At 42.5% G+C, this 23,888-nt stretch overlaps 1 protein-coding gene across 1 annotated transcript; it reads left to right on the top strand.

The window, feature by feature from the left end:
- Positions 1 to 1,131: 1,131 nt before the first annotated feature.
- On the top strand, positions 1,132 to 23,569 carry SNX18 (sorting nexin 18). Its single transcript, XM_075136834.1, has 2 exons — positions 1,132 to 2,698; positions 20,216 to 23,569. Exons 1-2 carry the CDS (start codon positions 1,132 to 1,134, stop codon positions 20,467 to 20,469), a joined length of 1,821 nt encoding a protein of 606 aa, XP_074992935.1. The 3' UTR covers positions 20,470 to 23,569.
- Positions 23,570 to 23,888: the final 319 nt, after the last annotated feature.

Here is a 23,888-nt window from a genome sequence, read left to right as displayed (position 1 = left end):
CTGCATATCTGGCAGGACGCTGATGGGAAAGCATGAAGAACTGGGGACCAAACAGGCACATCTCCTCTGGAGGACTTCTTTCTAATTGTTCATGAGCAGGCAGAAATCTTGAGAGAAACTTGTATCCAGGGATCCAAAGAGAGCTAAAAGATCGTTGGTGGGATGGGATCTATGTGATTAGACAACACAGGACCACAGGAGTAACAAGGGGAATCGATCAGGGCAGGGAAAAAAGAGGGGAGATGGGATTGAGGCTGTGCCACAGGAAACCAACACCAGCAGCACGACCACGTTTTTCGAGCGGGCTAAAATACACATTATCCGCACGTAAAATGCACGCTTTCCTAACTCTAACCTTACTTCTCCTTGTCAGCAACATGCAGCTGCAGGACCTCCATAAACAGGGCAGCCCCCCAAAAGCGCCTGCGGGACGCACCTCCTGCAGGGAAGCTGAAGCAGCGGCAGCACCGGCTCGTCCTGCTCACCCCGCGGGAACCCCGGAGGGACGTCCGAGCTCCCCGGGAGGCGCGCGGGCTTCTTGGCCAAGCCTGGAGGAGCGCCGAGACGCCTCCGAGGGGGGTCGGGAGGAGTCGTTGCGTGTTTGGAAATCTGCCAGACTTGTCGGAAATCGGTCACCGCACTGTAAGAGGCTGAACGTGCAGCTGTGACAACCTGCAAAGCCCGGTTCCCGACCCTCAAGAGGGGACCCGCGCCGCCGCCCCACCCGGGGCCCCGCGGCCGGCCGGACGCCAGGGGGCGGGCGGGGACGGGGCGGGCCGGGCCCATCGATGGGGGCGGCCGCTCTGCGCTCGGCTCCTCCGCCCTGCCTCTCGGCTCTGGATTAGCGAAACTGGCGACGTGGGACGGTCGCCGGCCCGGCCCCCGCGTCCTGCCTCGCCCGCCGGGGTGAAGCCGGGACTCGGTAGCCGGCCGCGCCGCAGCGCAGCGCAGCGGAGCTCGGGGAGCCAGCCGCCGCAGCCTCCCCGCCGGCGGGACGCGGAGGCAGGAGGCAGCAGCCAGCAGCGGCGCTCTGCTGCCGCAGCCCCGCCGGCGCGGCGCGGTGAGGGGCGGCGGCACCGCGGCGGCGGGGACCCCCCCCGGGGGGCGGTCGGGCGGTCGGGCGGCGGGGCCATGGCGCTGCGGGCCCGGGCGCTGTACGACTTCAGGTCGGAGAACCCGGGAGAGATCTCGCTGCGGGAGCACGAGGTGCTGAGCCTCTGCAGCGAGCAGGACATCGAGGGCTGGCTGGAGGGCGTCAACAGCCGCGGCGACCGCGGCCTCTTCCCGGCCTCCTACGTGCAGGTGATCCGCGCCCCCGCCGCTGAGCCGCCGCCGCCCGCCCGCTACGCCAACCTCCCCGCCGGCGGCTTCGAACCGCTGCCGCCCCCCGCCGCCTTCAAGCCGGCGGCGCAGCAGCCCCCGCCGGCGGCGGCGCCCGAGCCCTTCCCGCTGCCCCCCGCCGCCGCCGGGTACCCCTTCCCGCCGGCGCCCTACGGCGGCTCCTACCAGCCCAGCCAGGGCAGCGATGACGACTGGGACGACGACTGGGACGACAGCTCCACCGTGGCCGACGAGCCGGGCGCCCTGGGCAGCTCCTACCCCGACTACGAGGCGGCGGGCGGCGGGGCCTCCGGCCGCTACCGCCTGTCCACCCGGTCCGAGCTCTCCCTGGGCTCCCGCGGCGGTGGCCACCCGGCGGGCCACCCGCACCCGCCCGGCGGCGGCGGTGCCAAGAGCTCGGCCACGGTGAGCCGCAACCTCAACCGCTTCTCCACCTTCGTCAAGTCTGGCGGGGAGGCCTTCGTGCTGGGCGAGGCGTCGGGCTTCGTGAAGGACGGGGACAAGCTGTGTGTGGTGCTGGGCCCCCGGGGCCCCGAGTGGCAGGAGAACCCCTACCCCTTCCAGTGCTCCATCGAGGACCCCACCAAGCAGACCAAGTTCAAGGGCATGAAGAGCTACATCGCCTACAAGCTGGTGCCCAGCCACACCGGGCAGCAGGTGCACCGCCGCTACAAGCACTTTGACTGGCTCTACGGGCGCCTGGCTGAGAAGTTCCCCGTCATCTCCGTGCCCCACTTGCCGGAGAAGCAGGCCACCGGCCGCTTCGAGGAGGACTTCATCTCCAAACGTCGCAAAGGCCTGGCCTGGTGGATGGACCACATGTGCAGCCACCCCGTGCTGGCTCAGTGCGATGCCTTCCAGCACTTCCTCACCTGTCCCAGCACGGATGAGAAGGCCTGGAAACAAGGCAAGCGCAAGGCTGAGAAGGATGAGATGGTGGGTGCCAACTTTTTCCTGACCATCAGTGTTCCCACGGGCCCCGGGGCCGGCCTGGACTTGCAGGAGGTGGAGAGCCAGGTGGATGGCTTCAAAGCCTTCACAAAGAAGATGGACGAAAGCGCCCTGCAGCTTAATCACACAGCCAACGAGTTTGCCCGCAAACAAGTCACTGGTTTCAAGAAGGAATACCAGAAGGTGGGGCACTCATTTAAGTGCCTCAGTCAAGCGTTTGAGCTGGACCAGCAGGCCTTTTCGGCTGGCCTCAACCAAGCCATAGCCTTCACTGCAGAAGCCTACGATGCCATCGGGGACCTCTTTGCAGATCAGCCCCGGCAGGACCTAGATCCTGTGATGGATTTGTTAGCGCTGTATCAGGGGCATTTGGCCAACTTTCCAGACATCATCCATGTCCAGAAAGGTAACACCTTTTCATGTTTTCTGAAACGATGGTTTTATGTATCAGTGGTATGCACACAGATGTAGGGACCAAGGGCTGACTTTGCCCTGCATCTGGCTTGCTAGTCTTGGGTTAAATATTTCCATGTTTACTCAGGTAGACTGTTGCTAAAAATACAAAAAAACACATCACTGACAATTTTCATTCTGTGCCAAAGGTCTAGATGTCGTTGGGAATTTTACTGGTCAGAGGTTGCTGCGTTTGGCTGTGTATCTCTGAAAGAAACCACATCTGCCTATACTGCTGATACATTAAAGATTAATGAGCTTGTTTACAAACCCTGGAGATAAAGTGGTATGAAAACATCTATTACTCTTTGATGTACCTTAGGTATCTTAAATCTCTGATCTAGTAGATAAAAAATATGAACTAATCTGAAGATGCAGGTACTCCAGTTGACCACCTTGTTTGAGGTACGTCTGGTGGTGTGTGCGTTTTGCAGTGTCAGACAGTCAGATGAAATGTTTAAAGCTGCTGGGATTTCTCACTTCGGCCATGCATTAAACTCTCCTGGTGCCTTTGTGAGATTAATGGTCTGCCATGGAGTTCTCAGTTGGGAGTTGTTCATCCTTTGCCCTTACTATCATAAAAGGATGTTGATCGCCTGTTATCCTTTCAGCATCTTTCTAGCTGAAACACGCTTCTGAGGTTCAGGTTGCTGTTAGTATGGCACTTTGTGATCCGTCAGAAAGAAACTCCAGAAATGGAAGAATCATCTGGTATAGAACTAGTGACACTTGTTCAGATAAACAAGTTTGTAGCATTATATAAGTGTAGATGATGTCCCTGCTGTGAAATTAATGATGTTCATATATTCTTCACCATTGTGAGAAGACTAGCCCATCATTCCTTCTTTTTGCTGTTATATTCCTTACCTGTAGTTTTCAACTCGAAAATCAGGGCTGGGTGGGGATTGGGGCTGTAAAAGAGACCAAGAAAACATCACATATTGCTCTGCAAAAGCGGATGTGTGTAACGGTTACCTGAGAAAAAGCATGAGCTTTATTGAAAATTATTTTGGAAAAAAATTATTTTATTGAAAATTATTAACATAAGTGGTGTTCTGCATCCCAAGGGGCAGAGCTTGAATTGTCAGTCATGGTGAATCAGACTTTTGTGCCCTTATGTGACATTCCAGGGTTTTTGCATCTGGAACAGTACCTTGAGTTTGACGATAAAAGAGTTGGAAGTTTTTTCAACAGATCAAAAAGGCAGGCTTGCGGGAGGTATGCATTATTGCTGGAAAAATCTGAGGAAACAGAGTTGGTACAAAGTGCACAATTTGTTGTTGTTTAAGAAAGTAAGCTTTTCATAAAAATTGCATGCATCAAAGTCAGATTTCCATTCTCCTGTCGAATCTTGAATATTGTGAGTGGAAACTTAAACAATCTTAATATTATTTTGAAGAGAAAAGGGAAGTGTGCAGTCTAACCTTTGAGGAGTTGTTCTGCTAGCTGCTGTGGTGTGTTCTGATAGCAACTTTCAAGTATCTTAAATTTGGAGAGAAGGGTGGCCTTGGCAATGCCTCGTCTTTGGGAGTAGAGCAGAGCATTTTAAAGTGAGTTGTCAACTAATAATAGGATTATCTGTAAGCTTCTTGAAAAAAATAAAGGGAAAGATTTTTTATTAGGTGGAAAAAACCAGCAGATTATATATACTATTTAAATAATATATCCTCAAGCTTTAAGGCTATATAGAGTTCTTCACTGCAGTATTTTTGGAGACAAGACTTTGAAGAGAGGATTGGGAATAATAAGATACGTGCTTGACTCCACCCTATTTCTTTTATATGTCTGTTTGAATTTGCACTTACTGGTTAGGTTTACCTTGCTGAACCAAGGAATGTTCATCTAAATGAGCTTCCACTAGAGCAGTGCATGAGCATGACGTATGTAGAGTTGATTTTGTGCCAGAGCACTGTCCTGGAGCTGCTTGGAGAAACGTACAGCCTGTCTGTGTGCAGGTGTTAATGCTCCAGCACGTCTGGACTAACACTGCCTTCAACCCAGTATTACCCCTGGTACATACTTACCATCAGCAAATGGCAGGGGCTTGAGGAGTGGGTCGCTTGAGTGTCCACGTTCATGGTAGGAACAGGGTTAGAACCGGGTTACGTGTTTGTTGTTGTCGTTCCTGTTACAAAACAGGCAAACTGGAGGAAGACTGCGAGGAAGATGTTTTTTACCCCCAGTTCATTGCTGTTTTATTACTCTTGTAACAAGGTATAACTTTTCAATTCCAAATTGTAAACTTCAGATGAAAATATGAACTGTTTGGTGTTCTTCAAACATAAGAGCTTTCTTTTAAATTTACTATCTGGGATAGTTCCCAGTTTTGAGAATTATTATTGTCTGTATAGACTAAACAAATATCTGTTGGTGATAGTATATAATCTGAAAAATAGAGTTGACATGTCTTTCTTCAAGTGTTTTATTTTCTACTGTACCACTTCTTCATGCAGTAAAATGACCCCAAAGAATGACCCCGAAGTGCCTTTAGAAGTGGTAGAAAGAGCAGCCTGATTGATGCATTGCTTACATGGCGATGCCTTTAAAAAGATGAACTCTGAGATTAGGAGTACTTCTCCTTTGTTTTCTACATAGTGCAAATATATTGTCCACTTGAGACAAAAAGCAAGGCCTTCTCTAGACTCCATTTCTATATTCCCCTAGACCTGAGAAGGACCAGAATATAAAGGCAGCTGTGCCAAAAACATGCCCATGTCTGCTGGTAGAATGTTCAACGGCATTGTCCTGATACGGGTTTGCTCCACTGCAGATCATTGAACAGCTGCTGAATGTGATTTGGAAGTGTGTTTTGTGGTATGGACTGAGAAGTCTGGACCTCTGGGGTTTTTTAATAATTTCTGCAACTTCTGCAGGAAGAAGGACAGAGAATCCGTAAGTCAGAGACAGAAAATTTCCCTCCGTTTGGGCTTTGTCTTTTCTCCTAGAATTATGAACCAAAGCCGTGTCAGACCCACTGTCGCTTCGTCTGCTTATCAGCAGGAAAGTGTGTTAACTGTTGTGCTTCTGAGTGCTCTGGGGTCCAGGTCTTTCTGCCTCCTGTGGCGAGGACATCCTACGTGATTTGAAGTGTGCAGAAAGGGATTGTCATTTTGGTCACTTGTGTAAAATGTGAACCAATGGACTGTGGGAATCTTTTCAAACTGTTTATTATTTTATTAATATTGTACATATTTTATGAAATGGCCGTAGCTTCAATAGGACATTTTAAAAGATTCCTTTCCCTCTGCCTCCTTCATCTTGAGCACGCAGTGTTTAAGGAATTTTCTGTGAGGGAAGGAAGAGTTAAAGTTCCTGCTCCAGAAGAGACAGAGGAAGGATTTGAACTTTTCTGTCCCACATGTCAGTTGAGGACCAACTTGTCAGTGTTGCGTGAGAGACCTTACCTGGTTTCATGTGCGCTCCAGTCCAGGTCTGAAGATTCATTGGATTGAGCCCTACAGTGAAGAACACGCCATGTTGAAACCCCACGTTTCCATCTGGAAATGCTTCATTTGAGAGTCCCTGAGTCTGGCATAGAGCATATCAGTCCCCAGGCATGCATCCCTTACAAATGACTTGCTGTTTCATAGGTTTTATTTGGAAAACTAAGCAATTAGGGGAAAACTGGTATCTGTAGGGGTAGATGATGGCAGAGTGGTGTCTCAAGCATCTAAGCACCCAAATATTTGTATGAATCTAGCCTTCAACCCCCCACAGGTAAATGCTTCTAAAGTGCTTGCATGAAAGTATTCCTGTGCATACCTGTGTTTTTTGGAGTCGAAGATCCAAATATGTTAGACATATACTTGTACTCAGTTTTCTTTAGCCTCTGGCAAAACATTTGTAGAAGAGGAATGTTAAGTTCAATAGGCTCAAAAACTAAGCTGCACTTTTGTCATTTTGCAGAACTGGTGTATCTTTCAAGAAATACTAGATTCAGTTGCTTTAATTTTGATAAGAAAAGCAGCCTCCCGTCTTCATTTGTAATGGATAATGCCTTCTTTTCTGTGTTTTAAAGTCTACTTGTGGAAATTCCCTAGGCATTCTTGGCAAAATAATTCCTAAATATTAATTACTAGAGTTTCACTCAACTGATGAGATCTTCTGACTTCAATAATCTTCAAAATAAATGCTCACTGCAGGCCCGTGCAAGTTCAGGTTCAGAAAATCTATGCACATGTAAGAATTTGAGATAGTGTATGCTAGTTCTGTAACTCATGCTTGTCTGGCTATCTTGTCTTCATATTTGCTTAGTGAGAGTAGAGAAGTTACGGGTTTTCGGGTTTCTTTCTTTCAAGTTTTGTTTGAGGAATTACTATAATTGGCCTTTTGTGATTCCTGCAGTGGAGGAAATACTGACTAACTTGCTGTTTCATCTCTGGTTTCCAGATTTCTCCTTTTTCTTAACATTATGTTGTTTAACTCTAGACAAACTTTTGGTTATGATTTTTGCAAAACAGATTTGAGAAAGTGCTCTAAATATCTTCTAAGAGGTAGTCAGCAATTCTGTTTCCTCTGCATGCCAAGATTTAAGAGAATTATTTAAAAAAACCATCTGAATGACCTTTTTGCTTCCTGATCGCTGTTTGTGAAAAGTAAAATAAGGCAAATGGTCTTATTTACCTGAAGCAAACTTAATTGCAGACATTGGCTTTAAAGAATGTGCTGGGTGTGTTTTTAGAATATCTTACAAAATTATAGACGAAAAAACATTCCAGCTGGAAATGCATCAAAATTTCAAGCATCAAAAAAACCCAAACAACCCTGAAACCTGGAACTCTCTGTAACATTTTCAGCAATGTTTTTTTTTTTGCAGGGGGAAGGAGGGGTATGTGTCTTCACGAATAAATCAGACTGGTCAAATTCACACCTAAAATTTTATATCACAGTGTAAAAGCAGGGCTCTGCTCTCTTGCTTACTTTCTAACCTCTTAAATTTGTTGTGCAGGCATGTTTTTTCCATCTCTGTTTTTCCTTTTATCCACCTTTTCTTTTTTTCCCCTCCCTCAGATAGATACACTTTGCAAGGGGTTCAACTTGGGTAGCTACTGGCTAAGAGCTAGGCATGTAATCCTAGCCAGATGACCCTTACAACAGTAAAGAGAGATGGGTACCTACATTTCATCTGTTTCGATGAGAAGGGATGCGTTGCTCCAGGATGACTTGTGTCTTTTGCCCTGTCAGCCCCCCCATTGCTGTTACAGCGATGATGTAGCCTTGTCTGCCTGCTGCTGAATCACCCAGTATTACCTCCCAGTATTTAAGGGTAACCTGAAGAAGCTGAGACTTTTAGGTGGCTAAAATGTGAAAGAATCTTCACGTTTAGAAACTGTATAAAATCATAGCTTCCTTGGTGTGTGTAAAATCAGAGGACAACAATAAACAACACTAAAATTGAACAATAGCCTTACTGGAAGAAGATTAAACAGAAAGAGAAGAAAAAGGACTTCTATGCCCTGTCTACCTAAAAGATGCATGGGTCTTTTCAAAGTTTGGGTTTTTTTTTCTTTTCCACTCCCTCTGTAATCTCTTCTTCCCTTAGCTTTTTAAGGGAGCAAGATTCATGCAGTCATGATGTCTCTCTCTTTCCTGTTACCTTTTGAAACCCACTAGCCTGATATCATACACATTTGATGACAGAGAGATGTTTCATAGCTGATAAAACCCCAGTGATTTTTTTCAAAAACAGCCGGTAGCAGAGAAAGAACGTAACTGTTCCGCCCGTGGGGGAGACTGCGTGCGTTAGTGCACACCAGAAAGTCTATCCGGGCTGCTCACTTAGTCCCAGCAGGCTGGAGAGGTTTTGATCAGAGCTCACACCTGTAGTAGGTTTGACTGCAGGCAGTGCATTGTCACCTCTTGTGCTCTCACAGGTACTTGCTCACCGCAGGCGGCAAGGCCCTGTCTACTGGGAAGACCTTGTGGGCAGCTAGAGAGTAGCAGGACAGTGTAGATCTTGAAGAACTAAAAATTATTTTGTAGAAGGAGGAAGTAATTTTATTTCAAAGACTATGTAACACCTTTTCAGCTCAAAGCTTATGAAGAATCTAGATGGTGATATGGTTTTCTTGCAGCTCAGAGACTCCAGGTCTTGCTACAAGGACTTCCATCCAAACAGGGAAGACAAGAATTGGTAGACTGAAAACGGAAAGTAGCTTTCAGAGCTCTCCCAAGTCTTTGCAAGCACATTATCAAAAACAAACAAGCTGGCTGATCTTTCTATTTTGCAAGTCACCTTTGAAACAAGGACATGTTTCAGCCTTTCCAGCCTCTCTCCATGACTGCATTGTTAAACTTTGTTTGAACAGTTAAAATGACAAGTTAATGTGTGCAGACTGTATAAACTCATCCACCTGGTACCTTACTTTTAAATTGCTTTGTTCAAATAGCACAGAATTTGAAAGTTCTGATTAGAAAAATGAAATCGCATTCGGCTTAGCCGGCAAAACATGAGTTTTATGAGACTAGAGCAAACAAATGGCAAATGCTTTCTGCACAGTCTTGCTTATATTTTTCATGAAGGCCAGGAGGATTTAAATAAAATAAAAAAAAAAAAAGCCTAGTGAAAAGTGTGTTTTAAATTTTGGAGTGGAATCTCATTAAATCGGTGACAGAATATATACATTTAAACAAACTGTGCAGCTCTTGTCAGTGACTTTGGGTTGTTATTGTAGCAGACCAGGAAGAAGTCATTGCTTCAGCCTTTGTTTTAGGTAGGTATGCGTCACAGGTGGACAGTTTATGTAATCATGATGAACTGAACTACCCTTTTTATGCCTACATGCAGTTCTTTCATAACAATGTGAAAAGCAGATTCATGCTATGATTGGAGGTTTACATTGCTTTTTTGTCCCATAGTAAAAAGCAACTTGCTATTCTAGTTTTTTCAGGCTTACCATTTTGAATCCTTACATGCATGGATAGTTATACTGGCTACCTAGCAGTATACTGAAAAAAGAACCATTTTACCAAATATCATGACACTACATTCTCAAGTTGCTTGCAGTTTTGTGTAAGCCCAAACTCAAAGGGGCAGATCCCTTCCTCCTAAAAAGACAGAAAATTCTCTTCTGCCTTTAAAAAACTATAATATTTTCTCTAGATTATAATATGCACTATATTGATATATTAATTTAATAAAGTTATGTATTATAATTTTAAATTTATTAACATAATACAACAATACATAATGTATAGCATTTCTTATATATAATATTAATATAGCATTATATTATTATAACGTTCGCATGTTCTGCTTTTGTATTATATAATACATTTTAATTGGTTACATTAACGATGGTTTACCTTGCATATTTTGCCTGCAACAAGGAGTCTACTTCTTTTTGTCCTTAAAGAGATACTGCAGCATTCAGATTTCTAAGAGAGAGCATTTAAGGGGTACTAGAAAAAGTGGAGCAGCATCTGCATTTCATTTGGATCTTGACTCTTTTCATATGAATTTGTTACTGTCTATGCATGTTGTATTTGCTCATCTCAGGACAGGAGTGGAGCTAAGCAGATGATGAAGGACAAGCAAACGCCATAAAATGTGCTCGCTTTTTGCTTCCCTTCAGCCTTTACCAAGAACAACATCCAAAAGCAGGTCTTTCATAGAGCCCCAATAAAGAAGGGACGTATGAGTCGGTGGAACCTGCATTTATACTTGCTTCTCTCAATAATCTTATATGGATATCGATGTGCAGTGTTAACGTGTCTTCTCCTGTCCACCCACATCCGATGAATCTTAAGAAAATTGTGAAGAAGTTACCATTTGATATAACGATGCTTACATCCATTTTGGCCGTGATTTATATTTGTCTTCTGTAGATCCAGAGGACACATTTCTGCTCATATGCTGTTAACCAGTTTTACTGAAAATAAATTTACATCACACGTGCACAGCATCATTTCTGAAATAAATTTACATCACACGTGCACAGCATCATTTCTGATTTAGGTTGTTGTCTTGAAGTCAACATTATGAACAGGGCATTTACAAAAGCTGTTAAGAGCCTGTAGCATCATTCTAGCAGAAAAGTGCCTGTTCTTAGCATCCTAATTGGGAGCAACTAGTGTTCAGAACCTTTGACGACTGAACTGTAATAGACCAACTTAAATTTTGGAAAAACAGAGATTTATCTTAAAAGCTTGTTTGATGCCTTCTTCAGATGTAAGGTAGTAAGAAGTACTTGAAATCACTGAAAGGTTTCATCTTGGTACTTCTGCAAATTGTGATTGCTTAAATTTTCAAGTGTGTCCACCCTGAAAAATGTGACTGGCTTTCTAACGGGCAAATGTACTGTGTTTCTAGTGACCAGCCTAGTTCAAGTTTCACTCCTTTCTGTCCCTGCAGTCTGCAGTGTCAGCTGAAGCCACACCAAAGAAAAACTCCTTAAATGGTACATGTGAGTGCTGAAAAGTACAGGCTGCCTTAGAATTGGGCAAAACCAGCATTACCTAGTGTTTGCCTCTCAGGCAGTGGTGCAAAATGCTATGTTTGTGGTAAAGGACAGCAATATACACAATTTAGCTGGATTTTAAGATAAAATTATTACTGACAGGCTTCCTTTCAGACATCACTGTAGGTATCTGTAAAGTCAGAACTACTCATGAACGCAGTTTAAACATGCTTTAGTGGCTGAAATAAGGTCATTTGTTTGCTTAAAACACTGTTTGTGTACAATACATCTAAAGAGATATTAGTTTTAAAGTCACTACAGTCAAGATTTGAATGGAAAACTTCCATCTAATTTTGCACAGTTTTTACATGCGGTTACCTAGCTCTATGGGCTTTTCGTGTTTTATTAATGGGGTTATGCAGGGCAGTAGGTGCAATAAACTGGTAATTCTGTGATGTTTCTTTCATTTATTTTGACATCTTGTTCTCACCTCTATTACCAACTGTTTCAAGGGCAAACTATGGCTTGTTGCTCGCACAGCGGTGTGGTGTAGCATGGCCCATCCACCCATTCGTATGGGCGGTGCTGCACTCCAAAGCTTGTAGATTGCTCTGGGGGACTCTGGAACTGAAATGCACATTGCCAATGTGATAATTTAAATATTTTTCAGTAGCATGAGCACTTTGGAGCCTCTGAACATGCAGAGGTATGGTTACAATCCTTGTAGATCTGGATAAATAAATTGACCGTGTATGCTCTTCCTATGTGTGTGTACACCAACTGGCACGATGAGTCTAATCAGGTCTTAAATACCACATCATTTAAAATTAAAAAAAAAGATTAGTTAGACATGTATAGCATCCATTAACCTTGGTAGTTCTTTAAAATTGGGTGACATTTGACGCTGTGCATTCTAACACCATTGTTAATCGGTTATATATTAATTAAACCAATGTATATGTTAAAACGCCAGATGAGATTAGAGTTAATCAAGTTTCTGAAATCTCTAGCAAAGACTGTTTTATTTGTGCGTGATCTCTGAATCGTGTAGATTAGAAGGTGATTTCATTTTGAACTGAAGAATGCATCTCTGTGTGACAGCTTTCAATGAGCTTTGCAACAGGGTAACTGGAAGAACAAATAATTCAGTCTGACTTTAATAATCCTGCAGTCGGTCAATGTTAACGTAGATGTTAGCAGAGTACTGTGATTTGTGAGCCTAGATTTATAGGATAGTAGTATTTTATTCTGTGGTTTTTTGATTCATGGGCAATGAAATAAAAAAGAATAAACCTCGCTTTTTTAAACTATTTTTAGGCTGCAGATTCTAAAAGCATTATAGCCATTTTCACGTGTAAAAAAACCCTTGTAATACTAAAGTAATTGCAATTTTATTTTTATATTTCTAACTTTTGTTAAAGCAGTTTTGCATCCTTAAGGAGAAGAATATAATCTTTGAATTAGAAAGACTGGTTTTGAAAACTCTGTTGTGTTGGCACTTTCAGAAAGAACAAGTGACTTCATCATTTTGACGTTGATGTTGGAAATCACTTGCTTTTTTCTGTTTCAAACTGTAAAACCAGATTTTAAAGTAGCAAGTTGTTCCTACATTAATTACTGTAATGGTACTTTTTCGCAGTGACATTTCTTTTATACAGTTGAGTCCCTACTGGAGAAGTCTTCTGGTTTTAATTTCAGGCAAATTTCCATTATGCTGCTTTCCATTCTAAATCTTGGCCAGAAAATGTAAAGAATTTGCAGAATCTTAATGTAGGCTTCTTTTGTTAATCTGTGCTCAGAGTGTTCTTACGCAAATAATCTGTCAATGTAGTAAAATCTTCTGCCACACACAATTTCGTTGTTTCACTTTGAATTGAGAGAGGGAAGTTTGGGAGCTTTTTTTGGAGTAGGATTTCACGTTATGTGTAATCTCCTGTGGTGCTTCTGCAACTTCTCTTGTGTTGGAGCTAATGATTGTGTAGCCCTGGGCTGAGCTGGATCACATAGCTAAACCATTGATAAAACTAAGCCACTGTCTCCCTCCCCTCCAGGCAAAATGCAGTTTTTTATTGGATTAGTCATTTGAGTCATCTCGTAACATCATCTTTGCTAGATCTGGTGCAAGTGGGACGGCCATGTAGACAGGCTTGTTCTGGCAACAGTCTGCTGGATTAGACTGATAATCTACTAGTAATGTTGTTTCCACCACAGTCATTTCTTTCAGAAGGAGGGTAAGTCAAAACTGTGCAGCATGCACGTGGGCTACCCAGGGTTTGCGTTTTCAATCTTTAAGCAAAGACTTGTTGTTAAATAACCTCACCATTAGGTAAGGAAGAAGAAAATTTATTTCTAGTTACATTTTCTGCCTTTGCATCCTTTGATGAAAGCAACATCGTGAATATATTGTTTTCTCCCTTCCTTTAGAGATGGTGTCTCAGAACAGTGTCTTGTAATAAAAAGTAAAGCAAAGGGAGGTGTTAGACTAGATCAAAGCTCTCCCTTCAATAGTATGCGTTGAAGGACACATCATGCCTACTGTTAGACAATTTAATATGATGGGCAGCTGAATGGCGTGGAAATGTAAGTTGTTTTACTTTCTAGTAAGTAATGCACCAAATTTTATTTTGTAGCTTGCTGGTAGTAGAAAGATGAAAAATCGTTTATTGCACAGGTCATTTTATTTTCACAGGATTTCTGAGATACCACTGCTGAGAGATTTGCTTTGTCAAACTTGTGAGTTTCTTTGAAGATCACGGTGTTTTCTGACCCCAGCTGTCCTTCCACGTGAAGGAGCCACCTCTCAGAGGAGCTTTCGGACTTCGACACAAGGGGTGGTCAAGGGGACTTCTCAAAGGCGGTGGTCAAGAATGTGGCGGTTCTTTGGCTTTGCCACAGTTACCAGTGATGTCAAGGCCAGAACGTTCACCCTCCTCGGGTTTTTCTCCATTCTGCCGTTTTTATGGCTATTGTCCTTTTCAGTACCATTTACGAATAGGGTCTACAAATAGAATAAGTACAGGTTTGTGGTTGGAGGAGTTGGTGGCCAGGTGCCCTGTTTCCGTCTCTCAGCATGGTTACTGCTTCTCACCTGCAGCATGGCCAGCGGCCCCGGCAGTGTGCTGGCCCGGGCTCGCCTCCCTCCTGGCAGTGCCGGAGCCAGCGGGGAAAGGCAGAGAGCCATCGTGTGAGGAGCAGCACATACTGTTGAGCTGGCACCCAGCTCACTGCTTCACTCTCCCTCCCTCCCCCAGCTCCAGAAAATAATGTTCTTTTTAAGATACCAAAAGGAACCACAGGACTAACTTTTTGGTCTCCCGTGTCTTCTTTCAGTCCCTTTGCGGTTGTTTAGCAGTAATTCTTTACCTCAAGGTATGAAGTAGAGTAATAAGAACATGGGTATTTGCTGAAAGAAAGACTGTTGGACTAAGCATAACTGACATACTGACATGTAAACTGTTATTTCACTACTAGAGAAAGAAATCTATTTGCTCTCTTTTAGCATAATTCATCACTGAAGTGAAAGAAATATTTTAATAACTGCAGTGATAAAGGCATTGCAATTATAGGATCTAAAAAACTAACTTCTTGACTCCTACAAGCTGGGTGAGTTTTTAAGTTCAGTATTTTGGAGTGAGATACTGAAGGCATTGATATGTGGGTGACTTAAGAGATGATACATGTTCCTGAGAGCAACTGTGAATTGCAGACCTCCCTGACTTCAACAGATACTTACCACTGCTTCAAGTGCTGTATTCTAGCAGTGTTGAGCTGCTGCTTCTTTGTGTTTCATCCCATGTGCAGTGTTACTGTATGCAGTTAAGTCATCGCTGCTACAGCAATGATTTTTCAGAAATAGTGATACCGTTATGAACAGTCTCAGTAATTACTGCATGTGTGTTTTAAGAATCGAGCGAGCCCATCCGTGAAACAGATGTCCACTCTAGTAAGCACTGTGCAAATACAGAGCAAAAAGGGCTCCTGCCCTGAACGATTCCCTTTCTTTGGGCTTGTCTTTATTTGGATTAGTAGCTTCAGACACCACTGACATTTCACTCCTGACTGCTGTATGCAGCACTGGAAAGCTGATGTTCGGGTACTTTGAGGAGAGGTAGAGATAGGGCAGTAGGAAGATCATACACCCTTAGCAGTTACTGCTCTTCTTTGGCTTCTGATCGCCTGTGCTGGCAGGGGCAGGGCAGACCTGGCTTCAGGTGAGACAAAGGAGTTGAGTGAAGAGCCGTCTTGATTGCAGCCTTCATGAGCCGAGCTCCAAAACTTTTGCCTTCTGGTCATGTTGCAGGCTGCAACTTGGACTTGTGTCATGTACATTAAGTGTGAAGAACCAGTGTAAGGCTATCTGCTGGTAGGCTGATCATACCATGCAACTGGAGAGCTTGGAGATGCATACGCATCAGCATGGGTTTACATGTATATATGTATACTTACAGTGTGGAGGAAGAGTGAGTACAATTTCAAGTATGGATTCAAATCCACCCTTGGTTGACTTTCACACAATCTCAAAGCATTTATTGGTGTAATAAAAATGCAGGTGATGTGAAAATACATTGTTTGACCCAAACCTGAGTGCTCTCAGGTTCTTTTTTCTTATTTAATTTTCCTGAATATATTGGACTCTTGCTGCCTCATTGCAACCTCATGTTTGCATGGGCAGCTTACTGACTCAATGTACTACTTTTTTTCCAGATAACTCCTCAGCACACCTTTAAGTTGCTGTTTGTATTGTGTGTTTTACAGCTTGGAAGTATTTATTTCTAGCAGGAATTTTACATTGTCCCTGTCGTCTTGGCTGCTAGGACATTACTATAAATGTTCCTTGTTAAATGTGTTTATATCATCTTGTGTTGTCTAATCTCATACTTCAAAACAAGCACTGAAACCTGCGAGTTTCTCTTAAGCCCTTAGCAGCATTCAGTGAGCACCACTGTCTAACATCAGGCTTTGGGCAATGAAAAACAGCATTCACATCTGCTTTTCCCCACCTTTAATAACAGAAATAATGTAGCACTGGTTTTTGCAGCGTCTTTGATCCAGGCCCTCTTTGCTCTTTGAAAGCTAGTCCTGATCACTGGAACATGATCTCCTGACAGAAGGTCTTTTCATTGGACCAGAAGTTTTAAATGTGTGGGCAAGATTTTACAGAATCTGTAGAGCTGGAGCTAAAAAAACCCAAGAATTTATTTTTATGTATTCCATCCCTCTGGGAACAGTGCATTGGCGGGTATGTATCCCAGACGTATTCAGCAGGAGGTTTCCTTGAGCTAATATGCATTAGGAGGTGGCTCCTTCTGTTTCTTTTCCCTAAAACGCGTGTTAGTCTTTTCTAGGGCTGCCACAATTCTGCTTTTGTTTTTTAAATACGTCTTGCTTTTTTGAATTGTCCAAACCAATACTAGATGTTCACATTATTAAATTCAGAAACCAGGAGATATTTCTGCAGGTGTGCCAGGCCGGAGGGAACTTGCTTAGTTTCAACAGCCTGCAAGGGCGGCAGCGGGAGCTGGGAGGTGCTGGATTAGGTGCTGAGGGCGATGGATAGATTAGTGAGGATGGAGATGGGGGAGTTCATGGTGCACGGCCTGGGGTGAGACGGGTTAAGAGCTGTAGGCTGGGAGGCATTAGAGGTTACCATGGGGCCCGTCCCCGTCCCCTACTCATGTCTGAGCAAGACTCTTGTTTTCAAGCATGGATGCACACAAGGGGCTGCTCTCTGCTCCCCAATTCCCTCACCCTGTCCTCCTCCCTGCTTTCGCCATTAGACACCTGCATGGATCATTGCACCCTCGACATCACTGAATCTCTGCTCCGGCTCAGAGTTTTGCTTATGTAGATTCAAATACAAGGCCTGTAGGCTATGGAGAAGCATTTGGAGAAAACTTGGGATGAAATATGTTATGTTATTGTTACTAAAGCTGCTGCAAGCCGTGCAAACTAACAATGCTTTGTTATGAGGTTTACTAAACTAAGTTTTGCAAACTTCAGTAGATGCTGAACAAATTAAAAATGACATTTTAGAACAAATGATCGTTTGCATCTTAAAATAAAGCACATGGGCTTTATTTCTGTGTGTTTGGGGGAGGTTCTTTGATTGTCCTAAAATAAGCTAAATTTTTCCGTCCTTTAAGTTATTTTAAGATTAATTGTTTCACTAATAAATAAACACTTCATTTAGAGGCACTCAAAAAAACCAAGCAAGTTTGTACTTAAGCATGTGTGTAAGTTCTTGTCATACATTGCTGACGTCTGGTTGTAGTCTAACTAGGTTTTAAAGGAAATTCCACTATAGGACCAGTATGAATCCATGTGCATTAAGAGAGCAGTATTAATGGTTGCAAGTTTTCCCCTTTGGTTCCTTTCCCTAATTATAAATCTTTCTTTTTTTTTTAATGGCAAAAAACATATAATGCATAATATGTCTTGTCTGGAAGGGTTTGGTGTTTGATAATGTATGGTTTTTATTGGTGTAAAACAATTCGAAGATTATGCATGCTCCAGAACTTAGTTATGTTTTCAGTTGCTGATGCTGTAAATTTCAGTATTTTTCTTCCAGCTTGGTCATTCTAGAAATAACATCTAAAGCTGTTTCCCACATCACAGCTGAAGAGTTGTCATGTTTATTTAACCAGCTCCATCTGGCTTCCAGTAAGTCCCAAATTTCAGTTTTTCACAGCCATGCATGGATTCCTGCCATGCCCACAGAACGCAGAGGAAATTTCTGCTAAGCCTGGTTTTGTTTGTTGAAAGAAGCGTCCTTTTTGCAGAAGAGGGGATTAAATATTTTTCAGATCGTGCCTTACCTCGCAGATTCCTCACTCCTTAGAGGAGAAAATACAGATCTTCTGGCACGGTCCCACTGCTGGCACCACTGCATGTGGAAAAGGTTTTTTGGTGGTGTTTTTTTGGGCCAGGCTGGAGATGATGAGATCAATCAGCTGAAGCAGCCAGTGCCAAGCTTTTAGCCGCCACGCCGGCGGGCCGTGGGGACCAGGAAGGTGTGGAGCCAGGCCTGCCAGCACCGCGCAGCCCCGGGGAGAGCCGTTGCCCTTGGCCTTCGGGCAGCTCTTTGGTGCGCCGGGTTCAGAGCTGGCCTCTGCCACTCAAATGCCAGCGTCCTTGGCCCTGCAGCCTGCGGGCTGTGCTTACCTTGTTAATAACCTCCCTGCCACAGCTTAAAAAAGAAAAGGAAAACCTTTTGTATGGTCTTTCTGCAAGTATGTCACACCAGAGGGGAATTTCTTAACGCTTGTGATTGAGAGCTCATACCAGGGCTGCAGACAGGCTAAATGCAAATTAAGCAGAAAAATATGTTTTTAAGAGTGGAGAAGTACTGATAACAGAGGAAGTATTTTCCGACTGTTTGCAATTAAAAACACCCCCCGCAACAGTTAACAAGTTGTTGTTAGAAGTTGAATGGAGAAAAGTCACGCATGCTTCCCTTTAGGAATTCCAGATTTTATTTATAATGCAAGACACAACCCCCATTTCGTTTCAAAAAAGCAACAAGCTCTTTTTTGCCAAGTCTGCCAAATAATCTGATATTTTAACTTGCTTCTAGGAAAAGCATACCTTGACCCTCCGTTCTACCTGACTGCCTGGTGAGGGGTTGGAGGTGGGCAGGGGATGAGCCGCAGCGGGCAGGGGAACGTGAGAAGCGCCTGAACGAAATGCAGCGGCCGTGCTCCCCAGTTGCCTCCCAATGCGCTGTGCGTGCAGCAGACCCCGCGCACAAGGTCATGCTCTAGATCTGAATTGCAGAGATGTGTCAGGGCGCAGGGGGGAGGCACATTCGAAATGGCTTGTTAAACAGCCACAGGAAGGAAAGGACAGAAGATAGTATTACTGCTGATGAACAGCATTTTTACTGTTTAACGGTGTTTACTACATGTGTGGATTTAGTCTGACGAGAAGACAAACCTGCTCCCCCAGCAGATAGAGTGGAGGTTGTCCCCCTGGAATAGATGGGCAGAGAGGTTTCTCTGTTAGCTTGCTGGCTAGCGTCACTGTAGGGGGTACAGAAAAGCATCTCTTCAAGGCAATGTGAAGGGAGTCCTGTCAGTGAACTGTAGTCACGTGCACGATAAGAAGTGTAATTTGAAAGGAAAAAGAGTTAAGGGATTACAAATAGTTGAAGTGACTTAAGCGTATCATAAAGGATGTGAAAAATGTCCTATCACTAACATCTTGTGAGAAGATAAAAGCGGTATTGGTCTGATTGGTTTTAGTTACATGAATAAAATATGTATGTAATATTTAAGGCAAAGAAGTTGCTCTATGGCAAATTGAGTCCAAGAAAATTAATGTCTTAATTAATATCTTGGTGCTCTGTCATTATATGAGTCTGCTCTGCGTAGGTCTGTTTTGGGTGATATTTTGTTTTTGTAGGATGTGTGTGCTTTAATTAGCTATTTGGAGAAGGAGGACTGTCGATTCTTTTGCTCTGTTTTTCTTCCAGCTCTACAAGACTGCGTTAGGTCTACCTGGACGCCTGTGACTTTGAAGTAAACTTTTAAATTCTCTAGTACTCAATAATTAATTTTGGGGTATCTATAGTGTAAAGGCAGAATGGTGTATTGGCAAGATTTTGTGTATTCAGATCTCCTTTTGATGTTTCACAAAGATTGGGAAAAGTGATGTTTTACAAAGTCCAGTTTCTTAATGAGGTTACTTTTCTGGTGTCTATGTAGGCTTAAATTGATCTGACTAGTTTTCTAGTGGTTTCATTTTTTCCCACTGCTGGTATATTTATCAGTTATTCTCTGAAGGACATAACTGACTTTTAAGATAGTGAAATAGGCATGTTTTATTAACTTTTGCAAGCTAGAGCCTTAAAAAAGTGGTTTTTTTTTAAAACAAGATTCACGCTTGTGTGATTTTTTATATGAAAAAGCTTTTATTTTATTCCTTTTCATTCATATGTATATATGCACACATGTAAATACATTTAGACTGAGCCTTATACAAATCCTTGTTGTTATTAAATCACTTGTTAAAGTACAGTAGTCAAGTCTGCATTGTCCTCACAGTTCAACTATTTTGTTTTGTTCTTTACACAGGAGCCCTTACCAAAGTAAAGGAGAGTAAGCGGCATGTGGAAGAGGGGAAGATGGAGCTCCAAAAAGCTGAGGGCATTCAAGAACGCTGTAACATCATTTCTTTTGCGACCCTAGCAGAAATTAACCATTTCCACAAAATTCGTGTGAGGGACTTTAAATCACAGATGCAGCATTTCTTGCAACAGCAAATACTCTTTTTTCAAAAAGTGACACAAAAGCTAGAAGAAGCTCTTCACAAGTATGACAGTGTTTAATCTCTGAACTTTGATTTGTGGACTTCCCTCAGCATGAACGTGACCCAGGCAGCAGAGCCAATGCTGCTGATGATGATGAAGAACTGTTGCCAGTGGTAGATGGTGGTACAAGGATGGTTTTGTGTTCACCTGGAACTCCGGTTTAATCTCCAGTTATGTAGAAAGGAAACAGTTATAGGGCTATGTAGTAGAAACAGTACCACGCATTGTAGCTAAGTTATACTGTGTATGCCTACACTACCATTGTAACTTTTTTGAAATAATGAGTATACTATTTGCCTTATTGCTTTTTGAAATACGGTATTTTAGTGCATACTTTGTAGACCTCAAAACCCTTTGGGTCTTTAAGGAAGTTGGCTAGATAAAAGCCACTTCAGATGCCTTTTTACTTTCCTAGATTTGGATTTCCTAAATTCAAACAATTCTCTGTTTACAGACTCCTACTAGAGCAGCTATGTGATTCTGTGCCTTTAGACTCTATTTTTCCTTTTCCAGTAAGTCACATTTTTATGATTGAATGAATGAAGGGTTGATGCCTGTGACAGGAACTGATTATGAAACCTCGCATTGACTGGAAAAAAATCAGCTGCCATCCAGTTTGCACAGCGAGTACTGTCTTACGACAAATGTTGGCTCAAAAAGGAAACTTAAATCTATTCACACTTTCCCTGAAAATGGAGACTACTTGTTACATGTACTAGGATGTTAAGCGCATATACAAAAATATACCTGTTAATTCCCTTCCTGAAATGAATAATACAGTGAGGGTGTTGTTTTTTTTTTTGTGTACAGCATTACTGTGAGTAGAAATTTGAAGAGCTAGCCTAGTAAAAATTACGTATATCAAGGGGATATGAATGCCAGCTATGTGGCTGGAACATTTTTTTCAGTTTGAAATGATCTGCTCATTGTTCAGTTGCTGATTCAGTTTAACTTCAGACTTGCATCTACATTGCCAGTTGTCTGAGTTGAAACTCCACTGTGATTCACTAGTTTACTAAGTTACAAATTTTCAGGGATGTTCAGTAATATAAAGGATCTGAAATAAGTCTTGGCTGAACTGACTTGGAAAACAGGTGGCATTTTTATGTTTGTAACACTCAAGAACTAACAATTGTCTTAATTTTTGTATAAATATTTTTGACAAGCAGGGTGCATTTATATATACGTAAGCGCTATCTTTTAAAGAGTTTTCTGGCTTATTTCCCTTGAATTACCTATTGGTTTCCTTCTTACAGGTCAGTATGAAAGAGGGTTTTTATTTATCCTATCTTTTTTCTCCTAAACAAAAATAACAAAACCTTCCAAGGAAGCAAAATGTTTACTTTTTTGTTTTTAATTAAATTAATCAAAGATAACTTAAACAAATGAAAGCCTGGAGAAGGAAGTTAAGTACCAATCATTCCTCGCCTATGCAGCAGAAATGTGCAGTTCTTTCGCTCGGTCATGTGAGTTTCTGTAGCTTAACCCCACACCTCTGTTTTAGAGGAATAAATGTAAGAATGTAGTTTTGGTTTCAAGATTCATCCCCAAATGCTTGGAGATTGCTATTTTGCGCAAGTTGTGTTTGGCAGTGCTTCTAGTATATACCCAAAGAAGTAAAATACAGAATGATGAAGAGGAAAAAAAATCAGTATTTGCAAAAGAAAGGACAATCAGTGAGGAAAGAATCAATTTCCAGGCTATTAAAAGAGTGCTGCACCCAACAAGGTTTAAGGACCATAATCATAGGGATGATTTGCTCTTTATCTTCCTCATGGTGTGTCGTTCTACATTCAAAACTCACCACTTCCCCTAACAGCTCTTCCCAGCAGTACTCCGGCTTCCCATATGTCATTTAATTATGTGAGATAGTCAAGAGCTAGGTTTGAGCTGAGTTCCATGGCTTATGTTTGCTTAAGCCAGGTACTATTTTATTAAATGTCTTTGCAGTAATTAGATCAGACTACAATCAAAATAATTCTACGTGGAGGTATTAAGACCTGTTAAGAAATTGATCTTGGTCCAGTTGAAGTATTGTAGGAGGTTAGTATTAATGACATGTACATGTCCAGGAGGAAATTAAGCTGTGATATGTATACATACAACATTATCAGACAGGTACAGTTTTCCCAAATAAACTGTCATGGCCTTCACCTTACTTTCTCATTTGTGAATTTTTGGGGTGGGGGGAAAGTGGGGCTGCTAATAGGTTAAACTTGATGTACCAATAAAACTTGACTGGAATCCTGCATCTGAATTGTTGCAGAGTTTGGAAAGGTTCAAATCTGCATCCGTATTAGCATCTTCCTTTTTTCCTCACTCATTATAGAGTTGGCGTTAAACTGATGTGGGGAGCCTGGACTCTGTTAATGCTTATGGCACTATGCAAGAACTACGGTTTTAATTTTATTTGGAACAAGTATGACATTGACCACTCATGACTGACGGACTACTGGATGGTGTGGTCTGAGATCCGAATGTACTCTACAGTAAAGTGAATGTATATTGTGTGGGACTTTGGAAGCATCAAAGGAAATTAACAGAATCTTTTTGAATAAATAAATGTGGAGGAAAGCAAATTAGCTCTGTAGCATAATGTTAAATGCCTTTGCTTTATAACATTCCTGTAATTTGTTTTTGATGCATCACAATTTTTGCATTGACAAGTAGTAAGTATCTGCTATACTTGCTGGGGGTTAGAGAGGTTGAATTGAAAGCTGCAAGAAGATCCACTGAGGTATTGGTTTCTGTTAAAGTGCTGAATCCAATGAAAACTGTGGAATGAACCCATCAGGGGAATATATCTACTTACAATTACCAGCAAGTGGAGTGTGAATAATGTTTCTATTCAGGTTGTAGGGTTTCTATTTAGAAATTAACAACCTGCTAAAATTATTAGATCAGTGAGTTTCCTAGCCCCTTTGTCGTCTGATACTTGCAGAGAAGACAGTTGCTTCTATTTATTACTTGTGCATGTTTTCTAGACTCTCTCTCCCAGTTTCAGGGTCCAATGGCATGGTACGCTTGATTTAGAAGTGTTGTAAGACCCAGCTTAGAGAGATCAATAGGAAAATTATGTGGTGATGAAACATTCAAGACAAGCGCCAACAAAATCTGAAAAAAAAAATTCAAAATGGAAGAATATGTTGCATATAAAATTGATATGTTTTTAGAAAATGTTAATCCACTGCCTACACTGAAAATATCTACATTATTTGGTGAGGCACAAGTGTCTTTTTGGTGAATTACAAGACCCTGTTTGCAGTACCTTATTATTTTGCCAGACCTTCACTATGCCAGCTAACATCTTCCGTGCTTGTTGCCTGCTCCAGCCTGAATTCTTCTGGGAAATTTAAATCAAAGTTGTTCAGCTATTTCTCAGAAGGAGATCATAAAAATAAAAAAGGTTTTTCCCTCTTAAATTCTCTTAACAGTTT

Source organism: Calonectris borealis, chromosome Z (genome assembly GCF_964195595.1).
Source record: "Calonectris borealis chromosome Z, bCalBor7.hap1.2, whole genome shotgun sequence".
Lineage (NCBI taxonomy): Eukaryota > Metazoa > Chordata > Aves > Procellariiformes > Procellariidae > Calonectris > Calonectris borealis.
The sequence above is the reverse complement of the archived record's forward strand: the minus strand, read 5'-3'. Positions and strand labels throughout refer to the sequence as shown.